The following is a 17349-nucleotide window of genomic DNA, read 5'->3' on the forward strand; positions in this document are numbered from 1 at the left end:
CCGGAGTTAAACCACGACAGTCAGACAAAGACTCAACAGAATGTATGTCAGTTTTATCAGTCCTGTACAAGCGCCTCAGCCTCCATCACTGCCATGAAATTACATACCTGTCGTTCAACTTTAACAAATTTGCCCATCATACTTTGGTCTTCAGTATCTGCTGTAGATGCTTTGGCTACATATGGATCATTTCTATAAAGAATAACTCAATTAGTGTTAAAGTTTTCTTTGCATCATAGTAAGCAATTTATATTAGAAAACAGAAGTACCATCTCGACGGTATATTCATATAACTCCTTGGAGACTCATTTAAGAAATGATTCAATTTAATTAGCTATCATACAAACACGAGCAAAAGTCTCCTCTATGTGATTTCAATGCATTTCTAAAAAAATATATTCCTGATTTTATATTGTTTTAGTTCAAAATTAATTAAAATATTAAGAAAAAACAAAAGCAAACAACAAGTTCAAAATGAAAGTGAAATTAATCTCAGATTTGTTGGAATAATTTCAGGTGTGTGAAAAATGTTGAGATAGTCTAGATAGTGGATCTAGAGGTAGAAATGTGTTTTTGAATCTAATTGTTTCTATTTAGTGTTTTTGAAGACTGAATCTGAGTTTCAAGGCTGAGCGGATTTTTTTTTTTTTTTCTCAGTTTCATTAAACCAAATAGTAAGTGGCAGAGACAGGACATGCTGAAAAGAGACAGTGTGGTCTGGAGATTTAAGGTAGATTCCAGAACAAATTTTCATCTATGTAATTTCCTATCACCTTTCCTTCAGATGGACTAACTTCAGGAGGTAAGAAGATCTGCTTAACTAAAAACTTAGATTTATAACTTTTTAGGATCTGGGATGGTTATTATGAAGTTCAATCTTTATCTCAAGTGTTCCAAACCAACCTCTAAGGAATCTACGTCTTTCATTAATCTATGTCAAATTCTAGAAAAAAAAATGAACAAATATACCTTAAAACTTTCATTTTAACAGGACCAGGTGTTCACTTTCTGCCAAAATCCAAAATATACCTAAGCATATATCTTACTATAAGCAGAAACTATGACTAACACATGCCAGATTTTGCACACTGGTTACTGATGATATAGGGTCATTGAAATTTTGCAATCTGCTTTCTTTCCCAAATGATCATTGCCTCTTCCATATATGTAGCTCTCTGTCTTGATATTTACATGATTTTAGATTTTTCACTGGGTGGGCTATACCAGACAGAGGCAAGTTAAGTTATTTTCTGTAAGATTACGTTTGTTCTGAGCAACCACGACAGCTTTGGGGACAGATTGTTGGTGGTCTTGTATAGTTTTTCATGGGTATTTATTGACAGTTTGATAGTTTTAAATAACAGATGAAATGTAATTTATTATTGAATTCTTGCTACCAGGAATGCAGCAGTACAATAACGTGCTGTAACTCTCACACCCACAAACCTGGTACTGCAATTTACTTTCAGTAATTCTCACCAATCATTGGTTTAAAAGCAGCATTATTAAAACTCTTGGCTTGCCTTTTGGTGGGGCTATAATGAAATTTTTTTCACTTCAGGATGATAGTTTGAAGATAGTTTACCTTCAAACTTCTGGTGATTTTTTATTGAGGTTTTCACTGGGTTTACTACTTGAATGTTGGAAGTTCAACACCTCAGCAACCAAATGTATGTATTTCATATAAAATCACATTTCCCAACCATGAAGAAGCTGAGCTAGACAATTAAGAAGCAATTAAATTTAGACTTCCATTCTACATTGTTCTTAGGATAGTGTTTTTCTGGCTCTACATTTACACATATATATCTTATAGCAACATGTCCTCTCAGTTTTATCACTATAACAGGCGACTGGCTGGATGAATGAAGGGCATATTGGTATGAATGAACTTTTTATTGCAGTTTTGGTCTGTGCAAAATACTAGGCATAAAAATTCACCTGGGAGACTGTTGTGAGGGGTAAGAAAAAGCTCCTCCCTTTTGGAATTTCTTATGCTTGGGAGTAGATGGAGGTCCAGGTGTAAAAATCATATCTACTCTGAAAAAAAAGAAAAGTGCAACTGCATAAGTCCATGTCTAAATGCTAATACATGACAGAAAATGCTATACGCCTCTGCAGCAAACACTACCAAAGATTCAACAAGGAAGCACATTTTAGCTACTGAGGGTCATGATGTGTTTGTTCCATTCTGGGTCCATAATACCTGGAATTGTAATTACCTGGTAATTTCATGGTAATTATCTAGCTCACTGTTTCTAAACTTTGACATATGGAAACACATGGCTTCATTTCCTTCAAAAGAAGTAAATAGTTTGAGTGTCAAAAAAGCTCCAGTAACAGTTATTCCTAAAAATGTTAGGAGACACCTATGAGGTTTTGTGCTGGATACTGAAAATCAAAATTTGGCAAACGGTGGCAATTCCTGATACTCAATGAACCAATGACTTTCTACCACTTGTTGTGCCTACATAACAGTACCTTTTTTTCTTTACTAATTATTCTTTTGCTTTGAAAAATCCAGCTGTAAATGAAATTTCTCAAGGAATCCTACCTGATTACTTGGAACAAAACCAAAAGGATTGTTTAGGAGGCTCCAGCATGTTTAATTACACTCTTTTACTATACCACTATATTCTGTCATTTGGCATATCCAACTACTCAGGTGCAAGCAAGCCTCTGTTCATTCAGCCCACATCCCAGACTGACCAGATACCAGTCAGCACTAGTCCACAGAGCAGTTATCTGCACACAGACAATCCATGCAGGTACATTGCATGGTTTCCTGGTGCCCTATGGAGTTTTGGAAATGGAACTTAAGCTCTAGGCAAACCTCACAAAGCTAGCTACGTATCTGCTAGGCACCCAAGCATTGCTGGGCCATCAGTCAGTGTCTCATCAACCTCCTCGAGCATCTCACTGTTCATAGACACAATAAGGAGTACTCACCTCCCTGATTTTGCCTTATTACAATCAGTGGAGATCTAGTCAACACAGTGAAGAAAATCTGGGGGGCAGTAAGGCAGATTCAAGTGATCAAATGAAGGCATCTAGCTTAAGCAGGGATTAATTGTGCCATAAAGGCCATTATTATCTTGAATAGCCCTCTGTTAATTTTAAGAGGAATCTCACGTGTCTTGCCAGGACTGCACTTCTATTTTGCCATCACAATATATGTTTTCCCCTTTTACCAGAGGATTCTTACCTTGTCTGAAGATATTTTATTCTGGAAAGCATATCAAGATGCCCTGCTGAGTATTGCTCTATCACATCCTTTACATCATAAGGCCTCAAAGTCTCCTTGAATTTTTTTTTATAGAGACGAAACTGTAGTATTCTGCATAATAAACAGAAAAATTACTTTCTTACATAAATGCCACAATAATAACTTACACTTTTATAGAAAAAATGATTAATAACTCTGGATGTTTGGAAATAGAGAAGATTACTTCAAAACAAGGCAATAAAACATAAGAGAGAATCTGTAATATCATACCACTTTTGTAAATAATAGTTGGCTCTTAACAACTAATAGGCTAAAATGAATTATACAAACAAAACATCTTTTTAAGCACTGTCATCATAAGTAGAAATGCCTGAAAGCCACAAGATTATATGTGGAATTTGATGATGAACAACACAAGCCATAGGAGATTTTGAAACTGTGAAGCTGAAGCTGCTTTTTTTATACTTCAGCCTATTATAAAGCTAATTTATTGTATGTAAAATGTTGAATCATCTTCAACTTGTTTTTTATTTTGCATCTGGGAAAGTTTTGGATAGGAAATGTTAATTAGCTAGAAAAGTGGAAGGTAAGAAGACAGCAGCAGTTTTAGTTGTGGAGAAAAGAAAAAGTGTTATAACTGCCTGAATTATCTTGAAAAAACCAGCAGTATAACATTATTGTTGTTGTTGCGATAATAATAATAATTGTTGTTATTATTGCTATTATTATAAATGTCCAAGTAATTATTATTAGTAGTATTCTTATAATAAGGCTGGCCAGAGCATGTGAAAACTCTTTGGCATTCTTTTTAAAGTTCTTTTTTGTGTATACAATAGTTTACACTGTTATATCTTGGTAGATTAAAAAAATAGACAAGAAACTGTCGTAGTTTAGGCCCAGTCAGCAACTCAGCACCATGCGGCCACTTGCTCACTCCTCCCCTGCAGTGGGATGCGGAGGAGAAAATATCAGGAAAGGCTCATCGGTTGAGATAAAGACAGGGAGGGATCGCTCACCAGCTATGGTCATGGGCAAAACAGACTCGGCTTGGAGAGAAAGATCAATTTAATTTCTTACCAATCACATCAGAGTAAGATAATGAAATATAAAACCAAATCTTAAAAACACCTTCTCCCCACCCCTCCTTTCTTCCCATGATCAGCTTTACTCTGGATTTCTCCCCCCGCCAATGGCACAGGGGGATGGGGAATGGGAGTTTTGGTCAGTTCATCAGCCGTTGTCTCTGCCGCTCCTTCCTCCTCAGGGGGAGGATCTTCACACTCTGCCCCTGCTCCACGTGGGGTCCCTCCTGTGTGACACAGCCCTCCATCAATTTCTCCAATATGAGTCCTTCCCACAGGCTACAGTCTATCATGAACTGTTCCAACATGGGTCCCTTCCACAGGGTGCAGTCATTCAGGAGCAGCTTGTTCCAGCCTGGGCTTCCCACGGAGTCACAGATTCCTTCGGGCTCTGGTCTGGGGTCCTCCTCTGCTCCAAGCACCTCCTCCCCACTTTTCTGCACTGACTTCTATGTCTGCCCTGTTTTCTCACTCAAATCACATCCCACTCCTCTCTCCACTGCAGGTCCTGTAGCAGTTTTTTTCCCCCTCCTAAATACGTTATGGCAGAGGCACTGCCACCAGCACTGATTGGTTTGGTCTTGGCCAGAGACAGGTGCAACTTGGATTGAGGAAGCTTCTAGCAGCTTCTCACAGGAACCACCCCTGTAGCCCCCAGCCCCTGCTATAAAAACCTCCACACAAACCCAATACAGAAACATATGTAAAGAATGAAAGCATTTTATTTCTTTAATCTGTTTCAGGCCAAGGGTTTGCTTTCTCAGTAGAGTGTCCATGTTCTTATTGGTCTGAATTGAAGACTTGCTGTCATCTCTTAAGATTCTGACCTGTTTTTTATTCAAGGTTGGTTGGTTTTTTACAGCTTTTTAAAATCTGTATGAACTTTCATTTGGCAAATATGATGCTATTAAGACATTTTAGGGGGGGTTGAATCTTTAACTCTCTTGCTTATAAATCTTTCAGTATTTCAAATTTGTACCTATGCTTATTATAACCAAACTGTATATGATAAAGGCAAGACTATACTTTAAAAAATATTTTGAAAAAGAATCACGCTGTTAGTAATTTCAATTTAAAATCTCCTTGATCATGACCCTGAAAACCTATTAAGCGTTTTATCTGAAAGATTTACTTCCCATTAGCATTCAGGGTCTGAGTAAACTATAAAAGAAAAAAAAGTCTGGCTGTTGATTGAGTTTAAAGGGAAATTGCATGCATCAATTAGATTTGCACAGGATGTGGGAAAGGAAGTGTTGCAAAAGTAATAATTGCATGTTTCATGGAAGTGGAACTGGAAAACAGGACAGATGTATAGCCTGCACTTGAAAGTAAGCAGGTACCAGGGAAAGAAAGGAACAAATGTAGAGGAAGTAGGGATGAAGAAACTTCCAAAGTTCCAGTGGGAGGGAATCAGTCATGGGTAGCATGGGCAAAGCCTGTGGGACACGGCTTTTAGCAGGCTTGAGAAAACTTGGAATTTTTAATGACTGATTCACCTGCACCCAATTGGAAAAGAGCCAGGAGAATATATATTACGGTTATACACATATAAGTTTATAAATTGATAATCATCTTCCTTGAAGCTTTTCTAAGAAGATAGTTTTGGGGCACTCTAGACTTGCAGTATTTCACCAGGAAGGTAGTTGTAACTCCTTGCTCCAAAACTTAAATTCTGGAACAAAAAGCTGTTGCAATGAAAGCAGAATATTTCCCAGTGAGGGCATTTTTGAAGGGAAGAGAGTAAAAAATACTGAATGGAGGTGTAACAGAACATCAGGGAATGAATTCTGTGTGCTTGATGTGTAAACACATTATCAAGCCTTACTGGAGTTTTTTAATCCAAGGGAATATCTCTTGTGGTATGAAAATAGAGTTGACACATGTCACAACCTGAAGACTGCTAGATGAAGACGTTAGCATCTATTAAAATATGACAGCTGGAAAGTATATTGCACACTCATAAAAATGCGAATAAAAAAGAGCTGACTCAGCTCAGAGTTTATTGTTGAGTGAAAATTTCAGTTTTACATAAATGCTACAGACACTAAATTGAGCAAGATACTATATTTATAGCATATTTTAATGAGGAACTTTATACGATGTTATTATATAATAAATATATTTTTGGAGTATCTTTCAAAAATGGCATGGTCAATGTTACTGAAAAACATTTTCCTTCCCACATATTTTCAAAGAGGACTTTAAATAGGGTCTGTCTTGTGCTTTTGAATATATCTAGAATTATCTAAACTATTGCATTAAAAAAAACCCAAAACAACAAAACCCAGCAACAATGAATATAGCAATATGGCAATGTATTTCCTGAAGCATAAGCATTCAAAGGCAAAGCGGTGAGGAGCATCAGAGACATTTACCTGACAGCTCGGATGGCTGTCTTGAATGTGGGGATCATATCTTCCATAAGGAAGTCGCTACCGTCACCTCTCTCTTCTGCCATGGGTTCTCCTGTTCCTGCATCTGCAAAGCAGGTTAAAAAAACCCTGTGTGAATATTGTTCCACAGAATGTTTAGAAGGGGGTCTGGATAACTAAAGCACTACATAAAGTAAGTGTAATTTACTAAAGGAACATCTCTTGCAGGTTTCTCTTTCTCTGGTCAGCTCTTAAAAGGGATTTCATAATTCTGCTGGGACAGGTGTAAGATACATTATTTGAGGGAGCTCCTCTCAGGTGGCAGCATTTATGAAATTTGGGAACTTTCTTCCTTTCCAACAGATTTAGAAATTCTCACTTTTAGGAGATTTTTTTAGGAGCTCTGAATCTTTCCCAAAATTATGTTACATAAGGCTAAAACAGGTACAGGAGCTACAGGCCAAGTTCTTCTCCCACTTGCACTACTTGGAGCTCACGTAGCTTCATGGAAGAGGATAATCAAGTTCCCAATGTGGACATCCAGACTACATCCACAGTAGTCTGCCCAGCATGCACTGATGCCAGCTGGCACAATAAAGGGGAAACTGTTATTTGGAGGCCATTTAGACACTATAGACAATAAGAGGGAAATGTGTGCCCAGGGAAGCTGAGAGGAAAAATGTCCTATTGCATTACACGGACACCCAATGGGAATCTGCTGAGGGGCAGAAGTCTTGGGGAGAGTGGGAGGGAAGCAGACGTTGCGTGTATAAAACAAGGTTTTAAAAGATTGCAGTCAGGAGATATTTGAGATGCCTGGACACAGGCTAGTGCAGGGCTGGATGCAGTCCAGGAGGGAGCTACCTTAGCATAGCATCACTGCCCAGTGTGCTGTCTTGTTCCAGGTCAAATAGGTTGATTACACCACTGGCTGTATCTTATACTGAATGTTGGTTTCTGATGGGCCATTGTCTTATTTCAAGCATTGTGTTGTCTGGACTCCAGCATTCATTTCCTGAAGAAGACTCCCCAAAAGTGTCATGTAAAACCAGGGACCAGCCATGCTTGGCCCAGAATGTCAGAAACCTTCAACAGAAGATGCAGAGGAAGAAAGTAAAATGGGGAGAATAGGGGATGGATAGAAAGAAATCAACACAGATGGGCTACCTTCTGAGCTTTGCCAAAAAGCGTACGCTTTCATTCGGAATGCAGTGCGAAAACGCTCCTTATTATTCAAGACAACATTCTTAGGCTCTTTTGAAGGACTTTCTTCAATGGCATCTACATTCAGAGGGGTAAATAGCTTTCCTTTAGTATTGGTACCACGAACCCGATCCAAGAGACCCAGCTTTTGGCTACAAAATAAGCAAAAGTAATCATTTTCCTCCTTTGTACACTTTTAGCTTGTTGTCATGATGCTTTAAGTATATAATGGGCTACATAAATGTTTTGTATACAAGGGCACTGCTGGGGCTACCATAATACATCAATGTCTTTGCAAGCAACAACTAAGCTCCACAAAAAATTAATTGCTTTTTATGAGCATTTTTTTGTATCAATGTTGAAAATGTTACCAGAGGGTCTTGCTATCCTCTCTATGTAATGTGTCACAGTGCTTCAGCTCCATTAGCATGTCTGAAGCATTGGAATTATTATTAGAAAGAGAAACACCACTACTTAGGCAGTTATATTGTCTAATGATGAGGATGCTTGGCCTTTCCTGTTCAGTGCTTTCTTTAACTACTGGGTCTATGGCAGGCTATTAAATGAATAACTCATGTGCATAGCCAGGAGTAAAAGAAGAGTCAGATGTGCTGTGAACCAAATAAATAATCAGTAAAACACTGGAAAGGAATTTCCAAGCAATTACTATGTACATGGTAAGGCAGGCTACCCAGTTCTTTCCACCATTCACTTTCAGTCATCTCTCACTATACTCGAAATGGAGGTGAGGAATTGTGGTAAAGTGACACATTTTGTTCCTCTGATGATTCCTTCCACTGTCCTCTTACAGATTTACTGACCAAAGACATTTTTCCTTCGGTGACAACATACAGCTAGAATTGCATGTACTTGCCATCTTATCAGCATCAGTAACCCTTCCGACAGCCTCATGACTCTGGTGGTCTTAAAGGCAATTACTAATACCACTGAAAAGAGTAACGTAAAAGGAATTTGCTAGTGAACATAAGAGTGCAAATGTGCTCTGAACACTTCACAGGGGAAAGATGGTATAATTATTTGATTTGCTTGTTCACCTTGCTGCTTAAATATTTGTTAATTGCACATTTGTGAAAAAAAAAATGTGGAGCTAAGCCATGGCAAGAAAGCCTGTCTTTTATCCCATTCCTGGATGGTGCAGTGTGGGGCAGCTCTGGGAAGAGGTGAATTGTGCACACATGGTCAAGAGGCACTTAGGTGCAGGAGAGAAGGGCAGACAGGTTGAGCTGAAGGAGAGAAGAAGCCACTGCAGCTATCAAGTTTCTGAGAGGCACAGATGAAGGCAGAGCTGAAGGACAAACAGTACTGGTGACCAGAAGAAAGACATATGTAGAGAAGTATCTGTGCAGTATTCTCAGCTGAAGCCACTAAACTTGCTGGTAGGAGAGGTAAGTCTGGGGAGGGTCACCGTGCAAAGGCATAGTGGACAAAGATGGAGACTTTTGTGCAGACCTTGCAAGAGAAGGGTCTCACTCACACAACTACTTATTCTCTCTTTAAGGAGTTATCTTGGTCAGATGGAATATTTTTGTTTCGTAGCATTTCTGGTGTCATTGGTGCACTCTTTGAAAGAAGGATCTATTTCTACCTCAGAGCTCTGTCTGTGGCAGTACCCCTCCATGATGGAAGTTCTTAAGACATTTGTCTTAAGATGATAAAGTCAAAATGAATATAAAAAGACACACATGATGACTTTGCAGCTTTCATAAGAGTGCAGACTCCAGTAGGAATACTGCAGTTTCCAGCATACAGAATTCCAATGTGAACTGAGCACTGAACATTAGAGCTGTGGCAGGTGTTGGTTTGTTTTTTTTTTTTTAATATTAATTACTGAACCCTCATCTCTACTATGTATTACTGATTGATCTATCTTTGACCCAGAAGGTAATGTAATGTGGGTTTCCCTGTCAGAAAAGATGGATGCACAAAACCTTTATGTAAAAGGTTTTGTCCGGCCTTCTGAATATTCTTGTTGACAAAATGTATATATGTGTGCAAATATGGAAGTGGCATATGGACTTGTGTGAGTATGGAGACGCACAGCTAGTACTGCTGTATCAGCACCGCCAGGACTGAAGAAATGATGTGAGAAGATAAAAGCATGGATTTGAGTGAAGAATTAGAAAAGTCTAAGTGAATGCTATTAATATTGCCCACCCTAATGTTTCCTGAGGAATTCATGGCATGGGGGAAAGACAACCAAATAGCAGACAAATGTAGAGAGCAAAAATCAGGGATTACTTCCTTCTTTGTAAAAAAATATGAGATGTTACATGTTGATATACATGGCAAATTACTCATCACAGAATGTGTAGGGCAGCCTCATGTTTGGACTTACGCACTTGTTTAAAAAGTGGTTTCCATAGTGCTTGCTTTGGGGTCAGAATCTTGATCTGATCAATCGACTGAGGTGTTTTAAAGGTTAAATTGATGGTGAGTACAGGGTCCCAACAATTGGTTTGTGTTCTACTAAGTCAGGGAGAATCCTGTGATCTCTTTTCTGCATCACTATCACTTCTCTATTCTTTCAGAGTCCTTGTTTTAGAGCAGTAGTGCTTTACAAGATGAATGTCTTAACCCCTTGGCATTTCTCTGAAATTTGAATTCTTCAGTCACTCAGCTACCATATATAGGAAAAATATATACAGGAGAAGATGACAGTTAATGAGCAAGTTTTGAAAGGGCATGGAAAATAAAGGTGAGGAAGTAGAAGAGAACTGAATGTGTGTTGTGGGGGTTTTGGGGGATAAAGTAGGAAAAAAGAAATTCTCACATCTAATTAGTAATAAAACTTAAGTTTGAAAGAGGAATTAATTTTGAGAAGGATGGTCAAGAAGAATGTGGAATCATGGCACATCACTGAAAAGGATTTTAATGCAAAAAAAAGTGCACCAAAAAACTAACTGAGTGATAATAATGAGTCAGAAGGGCAATATAAACTGATGGGCATGAAGATGGAGAAGAGAAGGCTCCAGGGAGACCTTAGAGCAGCCTTCCAATACCTGAAGGGGCCTACAAGGAAGCTGGAAGGGGACGTTTTATAAGGGCCTGTAGTGACAGGAAAGGAGCAATGGCTTTAAATTTAAAGAGAGTAGATTTAGATTAGTTATAAGGAAGAAATTCTTCACGAAGAGGGTGGTGAGGCACTGGAACAGGTTGCCCAGAGAAGCTGTGGATGCCCCATCCCTGGAAGTGTTCAAGGCCAGGCTGGATGTGGCTTTTAGCCACCTGGTCTAGTGCAAGGTGTCCCTGCCCATGGAAGGGGGGTTGGAAATAGATGACCTTTAAGGTCCCCTCAAAACCTAAGCCATTCTATGATAAGATGTTAGAGGGTGTGAGTTTGTGAGGTCTTCAATGTGAAGGAAAACATACAGAGCAATAAAGCATGCTTCTCATTGTGGTGATCACTGTCAAATGAAGACAACTGTGAAATAAACTACAAAAATGAAGAAACTGAAGCAGTTTTAGGACAAGTAGATCTATTCAGTGATAACAAAATGAAGACATCTTTTCCAAGGTCTGAAAAATTTGTATATACAATAGGCTTGTTGTGGAGATCAGCTTTTCACGATGAGGGAATTAACAGGTCACCAATGACAGAGAAATCTTAAGTGAAATGGGACACTATAGTCCATCTATTCTTCGGGACTTGAAGATTGATCATCTTGGTTCAAGACCTTCCAGGATGAGAAGAAAGCTACTAGAATGATTAAATCTTGCAGTGAAACTCAGATGATTTTAGACAACAAGGTGGTTTCCACAAAGGCAAGGAGTGATCACATGCTACACACTGGCTTTGATCAATGTATTAAATGTCACAAGATTTGGTTTAGTAACACTACAGAGAATTTTTCAAGAGAAGAATATATTTAAGGCAGAGAACCTGAAAGATGAAGCAGCAGAAAAATTGGTGTGAGAGAGGATTCCTGTTGGTTTTATAAATAGAAGTTTAATACTGTATTAGAAGAGTTGTCATTGCATATGGCCTCTGACTTTCTCTCCAGAAACTTGCTTGGTCCTTCAAAATACATATCCAGATCACTCAAAGTTTGCCCCTACAAACTCCTGTAATTGCCTTCCTTACCAAAAGACAAGGAGGCATAAAGTGCATCACGTGGAGCTACAGGGATCAGACCAGCAGGAAAAGGGTCAGTGGATGATGGAAAGTATCAAAGTATTAATCTTGCAGACTTTTTTACTTTTTTTAGATAGGATGTAAATATAGACAATATATGCAGAAATCTCTGCTATGCAGCTATACAAGAATAGGAGTGATCAAGATTTGATATCCTCTTCATAGATCAAGAGACTAAAGTATTTCTCTGCGTTCAGCACAAAATGCTACTTGTTTGCAGTAAGTTTTCCAGTGCAAATATAGGCACTCACTTGTGTTTTTTTTGTTTTGGTTTGGTTTTTTGTGGGGTGTTGAGTTTTATTGACTACAGAAATATCTAGATGAGAAGTCATTTAAATAGCAGGTCTCCAGTATAAGCTAAAGTTACCTGAGCTGAAGCCTTCCTCTCCAGAAGCATTCCCAAATTCTCTTTCTAGGGATTTTCTCACTCTTTTCCCCATTGATAAATGCCAGTTCAGGAACAAACTGTTGTCCCAAGACTGTTGCTTGAGCATCTTGTGTTTAGGAGCTAGGACTCATCTGATCTGCCTTAAGCTGTTTAAAAAAGTTAAATATTACATCTAAGATTAATGTTTAGACCCCTTTCTGTAATCAGTGGGATGTTAGCAACCTACAGAGTGCAGTTCAGCTCCATTTCACTTTGGGTTGACTTTACAGCTGGGAAAACTTGTCTCTTGCTATTGACTACAGAAAAATCTAGATGAAAAGTCATTTAAAAAACAGGTCTCTAGTCTAAGCTAAAGTTACCTGAGCTGAAGCCTTTCTCATTAGTTGAATCCTAATGATTAACCCTTAAAGTAACATTCAGATTCATAACAGTATGTTTATGCAATAAATATAGACAATTGTGTTCATATCCAGGCAGCCAGAGCAGTAGAATCATCAGAAAATAATTCATCAGCTTCACATGAAAAAATACACCAGAATGTTGTATACAAGAAAAAACCAAAACAAAACCCAAGCTTCTTTCCAGATAATGACTAGCTGTCATCAGGGGAAAAAATGACTTTATTCTCATTTCCAAGGGATGAAATCTGGGTCTGCTAGGGTTTTTGTTTTCATTGTGCTTCTTAAAAAGACGTAGGAAACATTTGTTCTCATGACACAATCTCTTCCATTAAAACAGCATGCGCATGGCTCAGTCTGAGTATGAAGCATGCGCAGATCACATCATCCTTCATGAGAGTGGCTAGGACAGTGGTTCCCACCCACAGGTTCATGCACTGCTGCTTGTCTTTCAGACTCCTCCTACTGATATTAGCTACGCTTGAGACAATGGTCCCGCTTCATTTGGCTTCTTTACATTCAATGTGAATCCTGACTTCCAGCACTGTTCCAGAAACTGAGGGAATTCAAATGCATCCCAAACATGCTGATAAAAGTGGAAAGTAGTTTGTCTGACTAGCTTGGATACATTGCCATTGCTTCTGTTGCATGCTATTGCATCCTCTCTCTTGTGGTGGAATAAAAATTTTACCAAAACCTTTGTCTGTGGAGTCCCAGCATGAGAACTCCCTAATTCTGTGGTAGATACACACCCCCATAAAAGAAGGAAGACAGAAGAAGTGCAAACAGTTTGATTTGAAAGCTTCCTAGCTAAAGAAGAGTTCAGGTCTCAGATTTGTGCTCCCCAAGAGCAGTGGGAAATATTTTGGAACATCTGAGAGAAGAATTTGTTGGCAAGACATAACAGACACGTCTGACTTCTGCAGCAGATACTTTATTCTTGCTCAGCAGAGTGGGAACCACTGAACTAGAAATACTTTTCCAGAAACAGTCATGCAAGGAAATAATGCAGTTACACCCCATCATGCAAGCCAGATACTCTCCTCTCTGTGCTTTGCCTAGTACTGGAGTTTCATAAACAAATGGTACATGTATGAGAAGAAAAATAATGAATTGATGCTAACAGTGAATCAAACACAGCCCTCTTCCATGTATTTACCTTCCATGTATTTATCACTTTCACCTAACTAGCAGTAACCAGGAACTTTTTCTGTATTTTTGCAGTTTAGCTAATCATTAGATTTAGTTGGTCTCAAGTAATTGGAAACAAAAGGCAGTCATGTTTAGTTCAATATTTTACTATGCTATCAGCTATACTTATATGGCAGAACTTAGCTTTGGGAAATCAAACATTCTGAATGAAATTTTCAGAAGTATTCTCCTTTGACCTGTTCCCAGTAGAAATTAGCATGAAACTAATTTTATACAGATGGCCATGAGCTGAATACGTTTAACTGATCTCAGAGACTTCATGTGTTTTCTTAATATAAACCAAAAACCATTCCATATTCCCGAATTTTGGTCAATCAGTTTTCCCTTCTAAGGAAATCAAGTGAGATTCTTTTCTATAAAGAGAAACGCACAAAAAATGTTCAGTTTCAAAATAACTGACTGTAACTTCTTGACAACTGATGTCTTCATTTAAAAAGCTACTCTGCACCCTGCATCTTGAGGTCTAAATTTGAAAGTTTCTGACGTCTGAGGAGGAAACGCCCCCTTTTAGCCAACCAATTTCCACACTCTCTGGTAGTCTATGTCCTCAATGGTATTTAATTGTAGGCATGACTCTAAATCTAAACTCACCTACCATCCAGATTATTTGCCCAGAAACATGAACACAAGTCCTAATAGGATCAACTTTGATGCTCCTCATAAAGAAAGAGTCCTTATGCACAGTAAAGCCCTTTGCTCAGCCCCTATTCTCATCCACACTTTCTAAAGTGATTGGAAATGGTTAAAAATAAGAATGTGAAGAATAATCCAATTATTTGTGGAAACAGGATGGATATTTTTCACCAACGGATGTAGCCAGCAATGTAGGTAGAAACCATATGGATGTTAAGCCACTATACTTTGCAGTGAACATATCTCCATGTACCAACAACTAGAAAGCCAACTAAACTCCAAAATCAATGTCTCTTGGATATTTTGCATGGGCCAATCATCCAATATAAAAATGGAGTGTTTCACTAGCAGCTCTACAAAAGTTGAAGAGCTTAGGCTAGGAAAGCTGAGTTGTGTATTGATGATTTCACGTTTGTGGAATGAAGTGGGAATGAGAACAATGAGCCAAAGTTGAATAATAGCAAGAAGTTTGTGTGGGATGGAATAAAATGATTGACAATTTAGTCAAAATATTAGCATTTCTGATGATATGTCTTTCAGAGTCCCGAAATGGTACAAATTATTTTAATGTTTCTTTGCAGGAAGATAAAGTCTTGCCTGACGCCTTAAGTCACAGTTCAGCAAGGTATTTAAGCATGTCACTAACTTATTCAGATGATCAAAAGCATTCACTTGTTTTCCATTTGCTAAACCAGAACCTGCAAATACACATGCAGAGATGTTGTTCTACTGAACTCAAATGCAAAGCGACTTGCATGAATTTGTGTTGGCAAGGTTGGGACTGCATAAGGTATTTAGCTCTTAAAGTATATTTTTCTTACAGTAAATTTCTAAGTGATTTGCATAGTAGGTTAGTATCATTCCCATTCTATGAAAACAGCGAAAAGCACTTGTTTCTACACAGATCATTGGTAGAGCCAGGATTAGATCCCATGTTTTCTGAACAGCAGAACAATGAACTATCTGCAAGGTCATGCAACTTCATTTTTATGCTTAAATAACTTTTCAGTCTTATCTCCCCTTACTTTTTATGGTGTTTAGATGAACTACTGTAGTAAAAACAGAAAGTGCAGGCAGAGAATGGCATGCAAGAAATATGAACAGAGTAACGCTCAATTGTTACTTGAATGTATATACCTAAGTTTTCTTGTGAGGCTTGATCCAAAGAATGACTCCCTACTAAACATGATATTACTGTAAAGTGAAGAAAAGTTATTAAGATGAGACGTTAATGATTACCCATGAAAAGCTCTATGAAAAAGAATGGGAACAGCCTTTCATTTGTAGTTAATGTAGTCTGCAGATCAGAGTGGCTTTTTCCATCTTCCTGTTTTGGGCAGATGCATTAAGAAGAAATGCTGACAGTGAAATTTTCCACCTTGCAAAGTATGATTTTAGTTTCATTACACTGTTACTACTGGCAATACAATAATGCACCACATTATATGCGTTCTTTCATACTCACATAATAGGGAAGACTAGTACCAATTCTGCCACTTCAATCAAACTAACTTTCTAATGGTAGAGTAATATTATTTATCTTGTAGAGCTAAGGAAACAGGGATAAATAACTTTTCTGCAATCCCTTAATAAGAGATCTAGGAATGAACAGGATCTCTCGATGTCTGCTTCTACAGCTGGAAAATGCTGATTAGGAGGAAGACCCTAGAAGAAAGTTCAGAAACGTTCGCTGAAGTGCCTGTACATACAAGTGATTCAAAACTCTTACACTAGTTGAAATCAATGGAACCACTGCTAACAACAGTACTGAATAAACAGGCCCCAGAAAACTTCCTCAAACACGGATAGAAAAATAAACAATATGTCTGTCAAGCAAAGGTCCATCCTAAAGGCTGGGAAATGTAGGTCAAGCAGCCAAACATTTGCTGAACTATTTGCTGCACTCCAGCAGAACTGGACATTAATAGATCTGTCTCATAAATCTTCCTCTTGGGAGCTAAACAGACGAAAAGGCCTTGCAATACATGCAGAAGGGCAATTGTTATCTGAGATTTCATGTGCTGGTAGTTTAAGGCATTGATTAAGGAAGAAAAAGCTATTGGCATCTCTGGTATAAAGTCAGTGAACTCCCTACTAGGGAGCAATGAATGGCACAGCCCCAGTTTCTCTTGGTTTGGGGGACTATACAGGGTATGTAGGGAGAATGCTATTCTTAACAGACCATTATGTACCACTTCCCTTTGCTGCCTACAGCACCCAGCCTACTGTCTAGTTCAAGGGTAGTCCTACGTGCTCTTCACCATGTCTCACATCTCAGTTGCAGCGGAAAGGGAGCTTCAATAAAGCCTTGGGCTGCTGCCAAACTTTAATCAGCTTTCTTCTATCACAAGTTCTTCCCTGCTGCCTTGCTTTGGGATCCAACTTCTGAGATGGACTTTTAAACTCTGTTGTCTTCTGTGTGTTTTTCCCAAATGGTCTAAGAACAAGGAGCTCCATCTAGCTGAGACTTCATCATGATGCCAGCTCCTGCTTCCAAGGAGACATCCTAGAAGGATCTGTCACAGAGTGCAACTACTACTATTGGAGTTCCTAAAGAGCTTTTGCACCATAGAATAGAAACCCTGCCACTTAAAACGCTACCCAGCCTCAAGTTTTCACACAGCCAGGCCTCATTTTTAGTTTGTTAACCAGTTACATTTTCTGACTCTTCTGCGAAAGCTT

At 38.5% G+C, this 17349-nt stretch overlaps 1 protein-coding gene across 1 annotated transcript in view; it reads right to left on the reverse strand.

Moving 5' to 3' along the window:
* Positions 1-107: 107 nt before the first annotated feature.
* KCNQ3 (potassium voltage-gated channel, KQT-like subfamily, member 3) overlaps positions 108-17349 on the reverse strand; it is a gene marked incomplete at its 3' end in the record, with an annotated part of 33363 nt that continues 16121 nt past the window's right edge. Inside the window, exons 10-14 of the mRNA XM_010152515.1 lie at positions 7848-8035; positions 6684-6786; positions 3206-3337; positions 1942-2040; positions 108-192 (exon numbers count right to left, since the gene is read on the reverse strand). Of these exons, the coding sequence (XP_010150817.1) occupies positions 108-192; positions 1942-2040; positions 3206-3337; positions 6684-6786; positions 7848-8035 (607 nt within the window). The remainder of the gene's footprint in view (positions 193-1941; positions 2041-3205; positions 3338-6683; positions 6787-7847; positions 8036-17349) is intronic.

This window comes from Eurypyga helias, unplaced genomic scaffold, assembly GCF_000690775.1.
Source record: "Eurypyga helias isolate BGI_N326 unplaced genomic scaffold, ASM69077v1 scaffold7320, whole genome shotgun sequence".
NCBI classification, from domain to species: Eukaryota; Metazoa; Chordata; class Aves; order Eurypygiformes; family Eurypygidae; genus Eurypyga; species Eurypyga helias.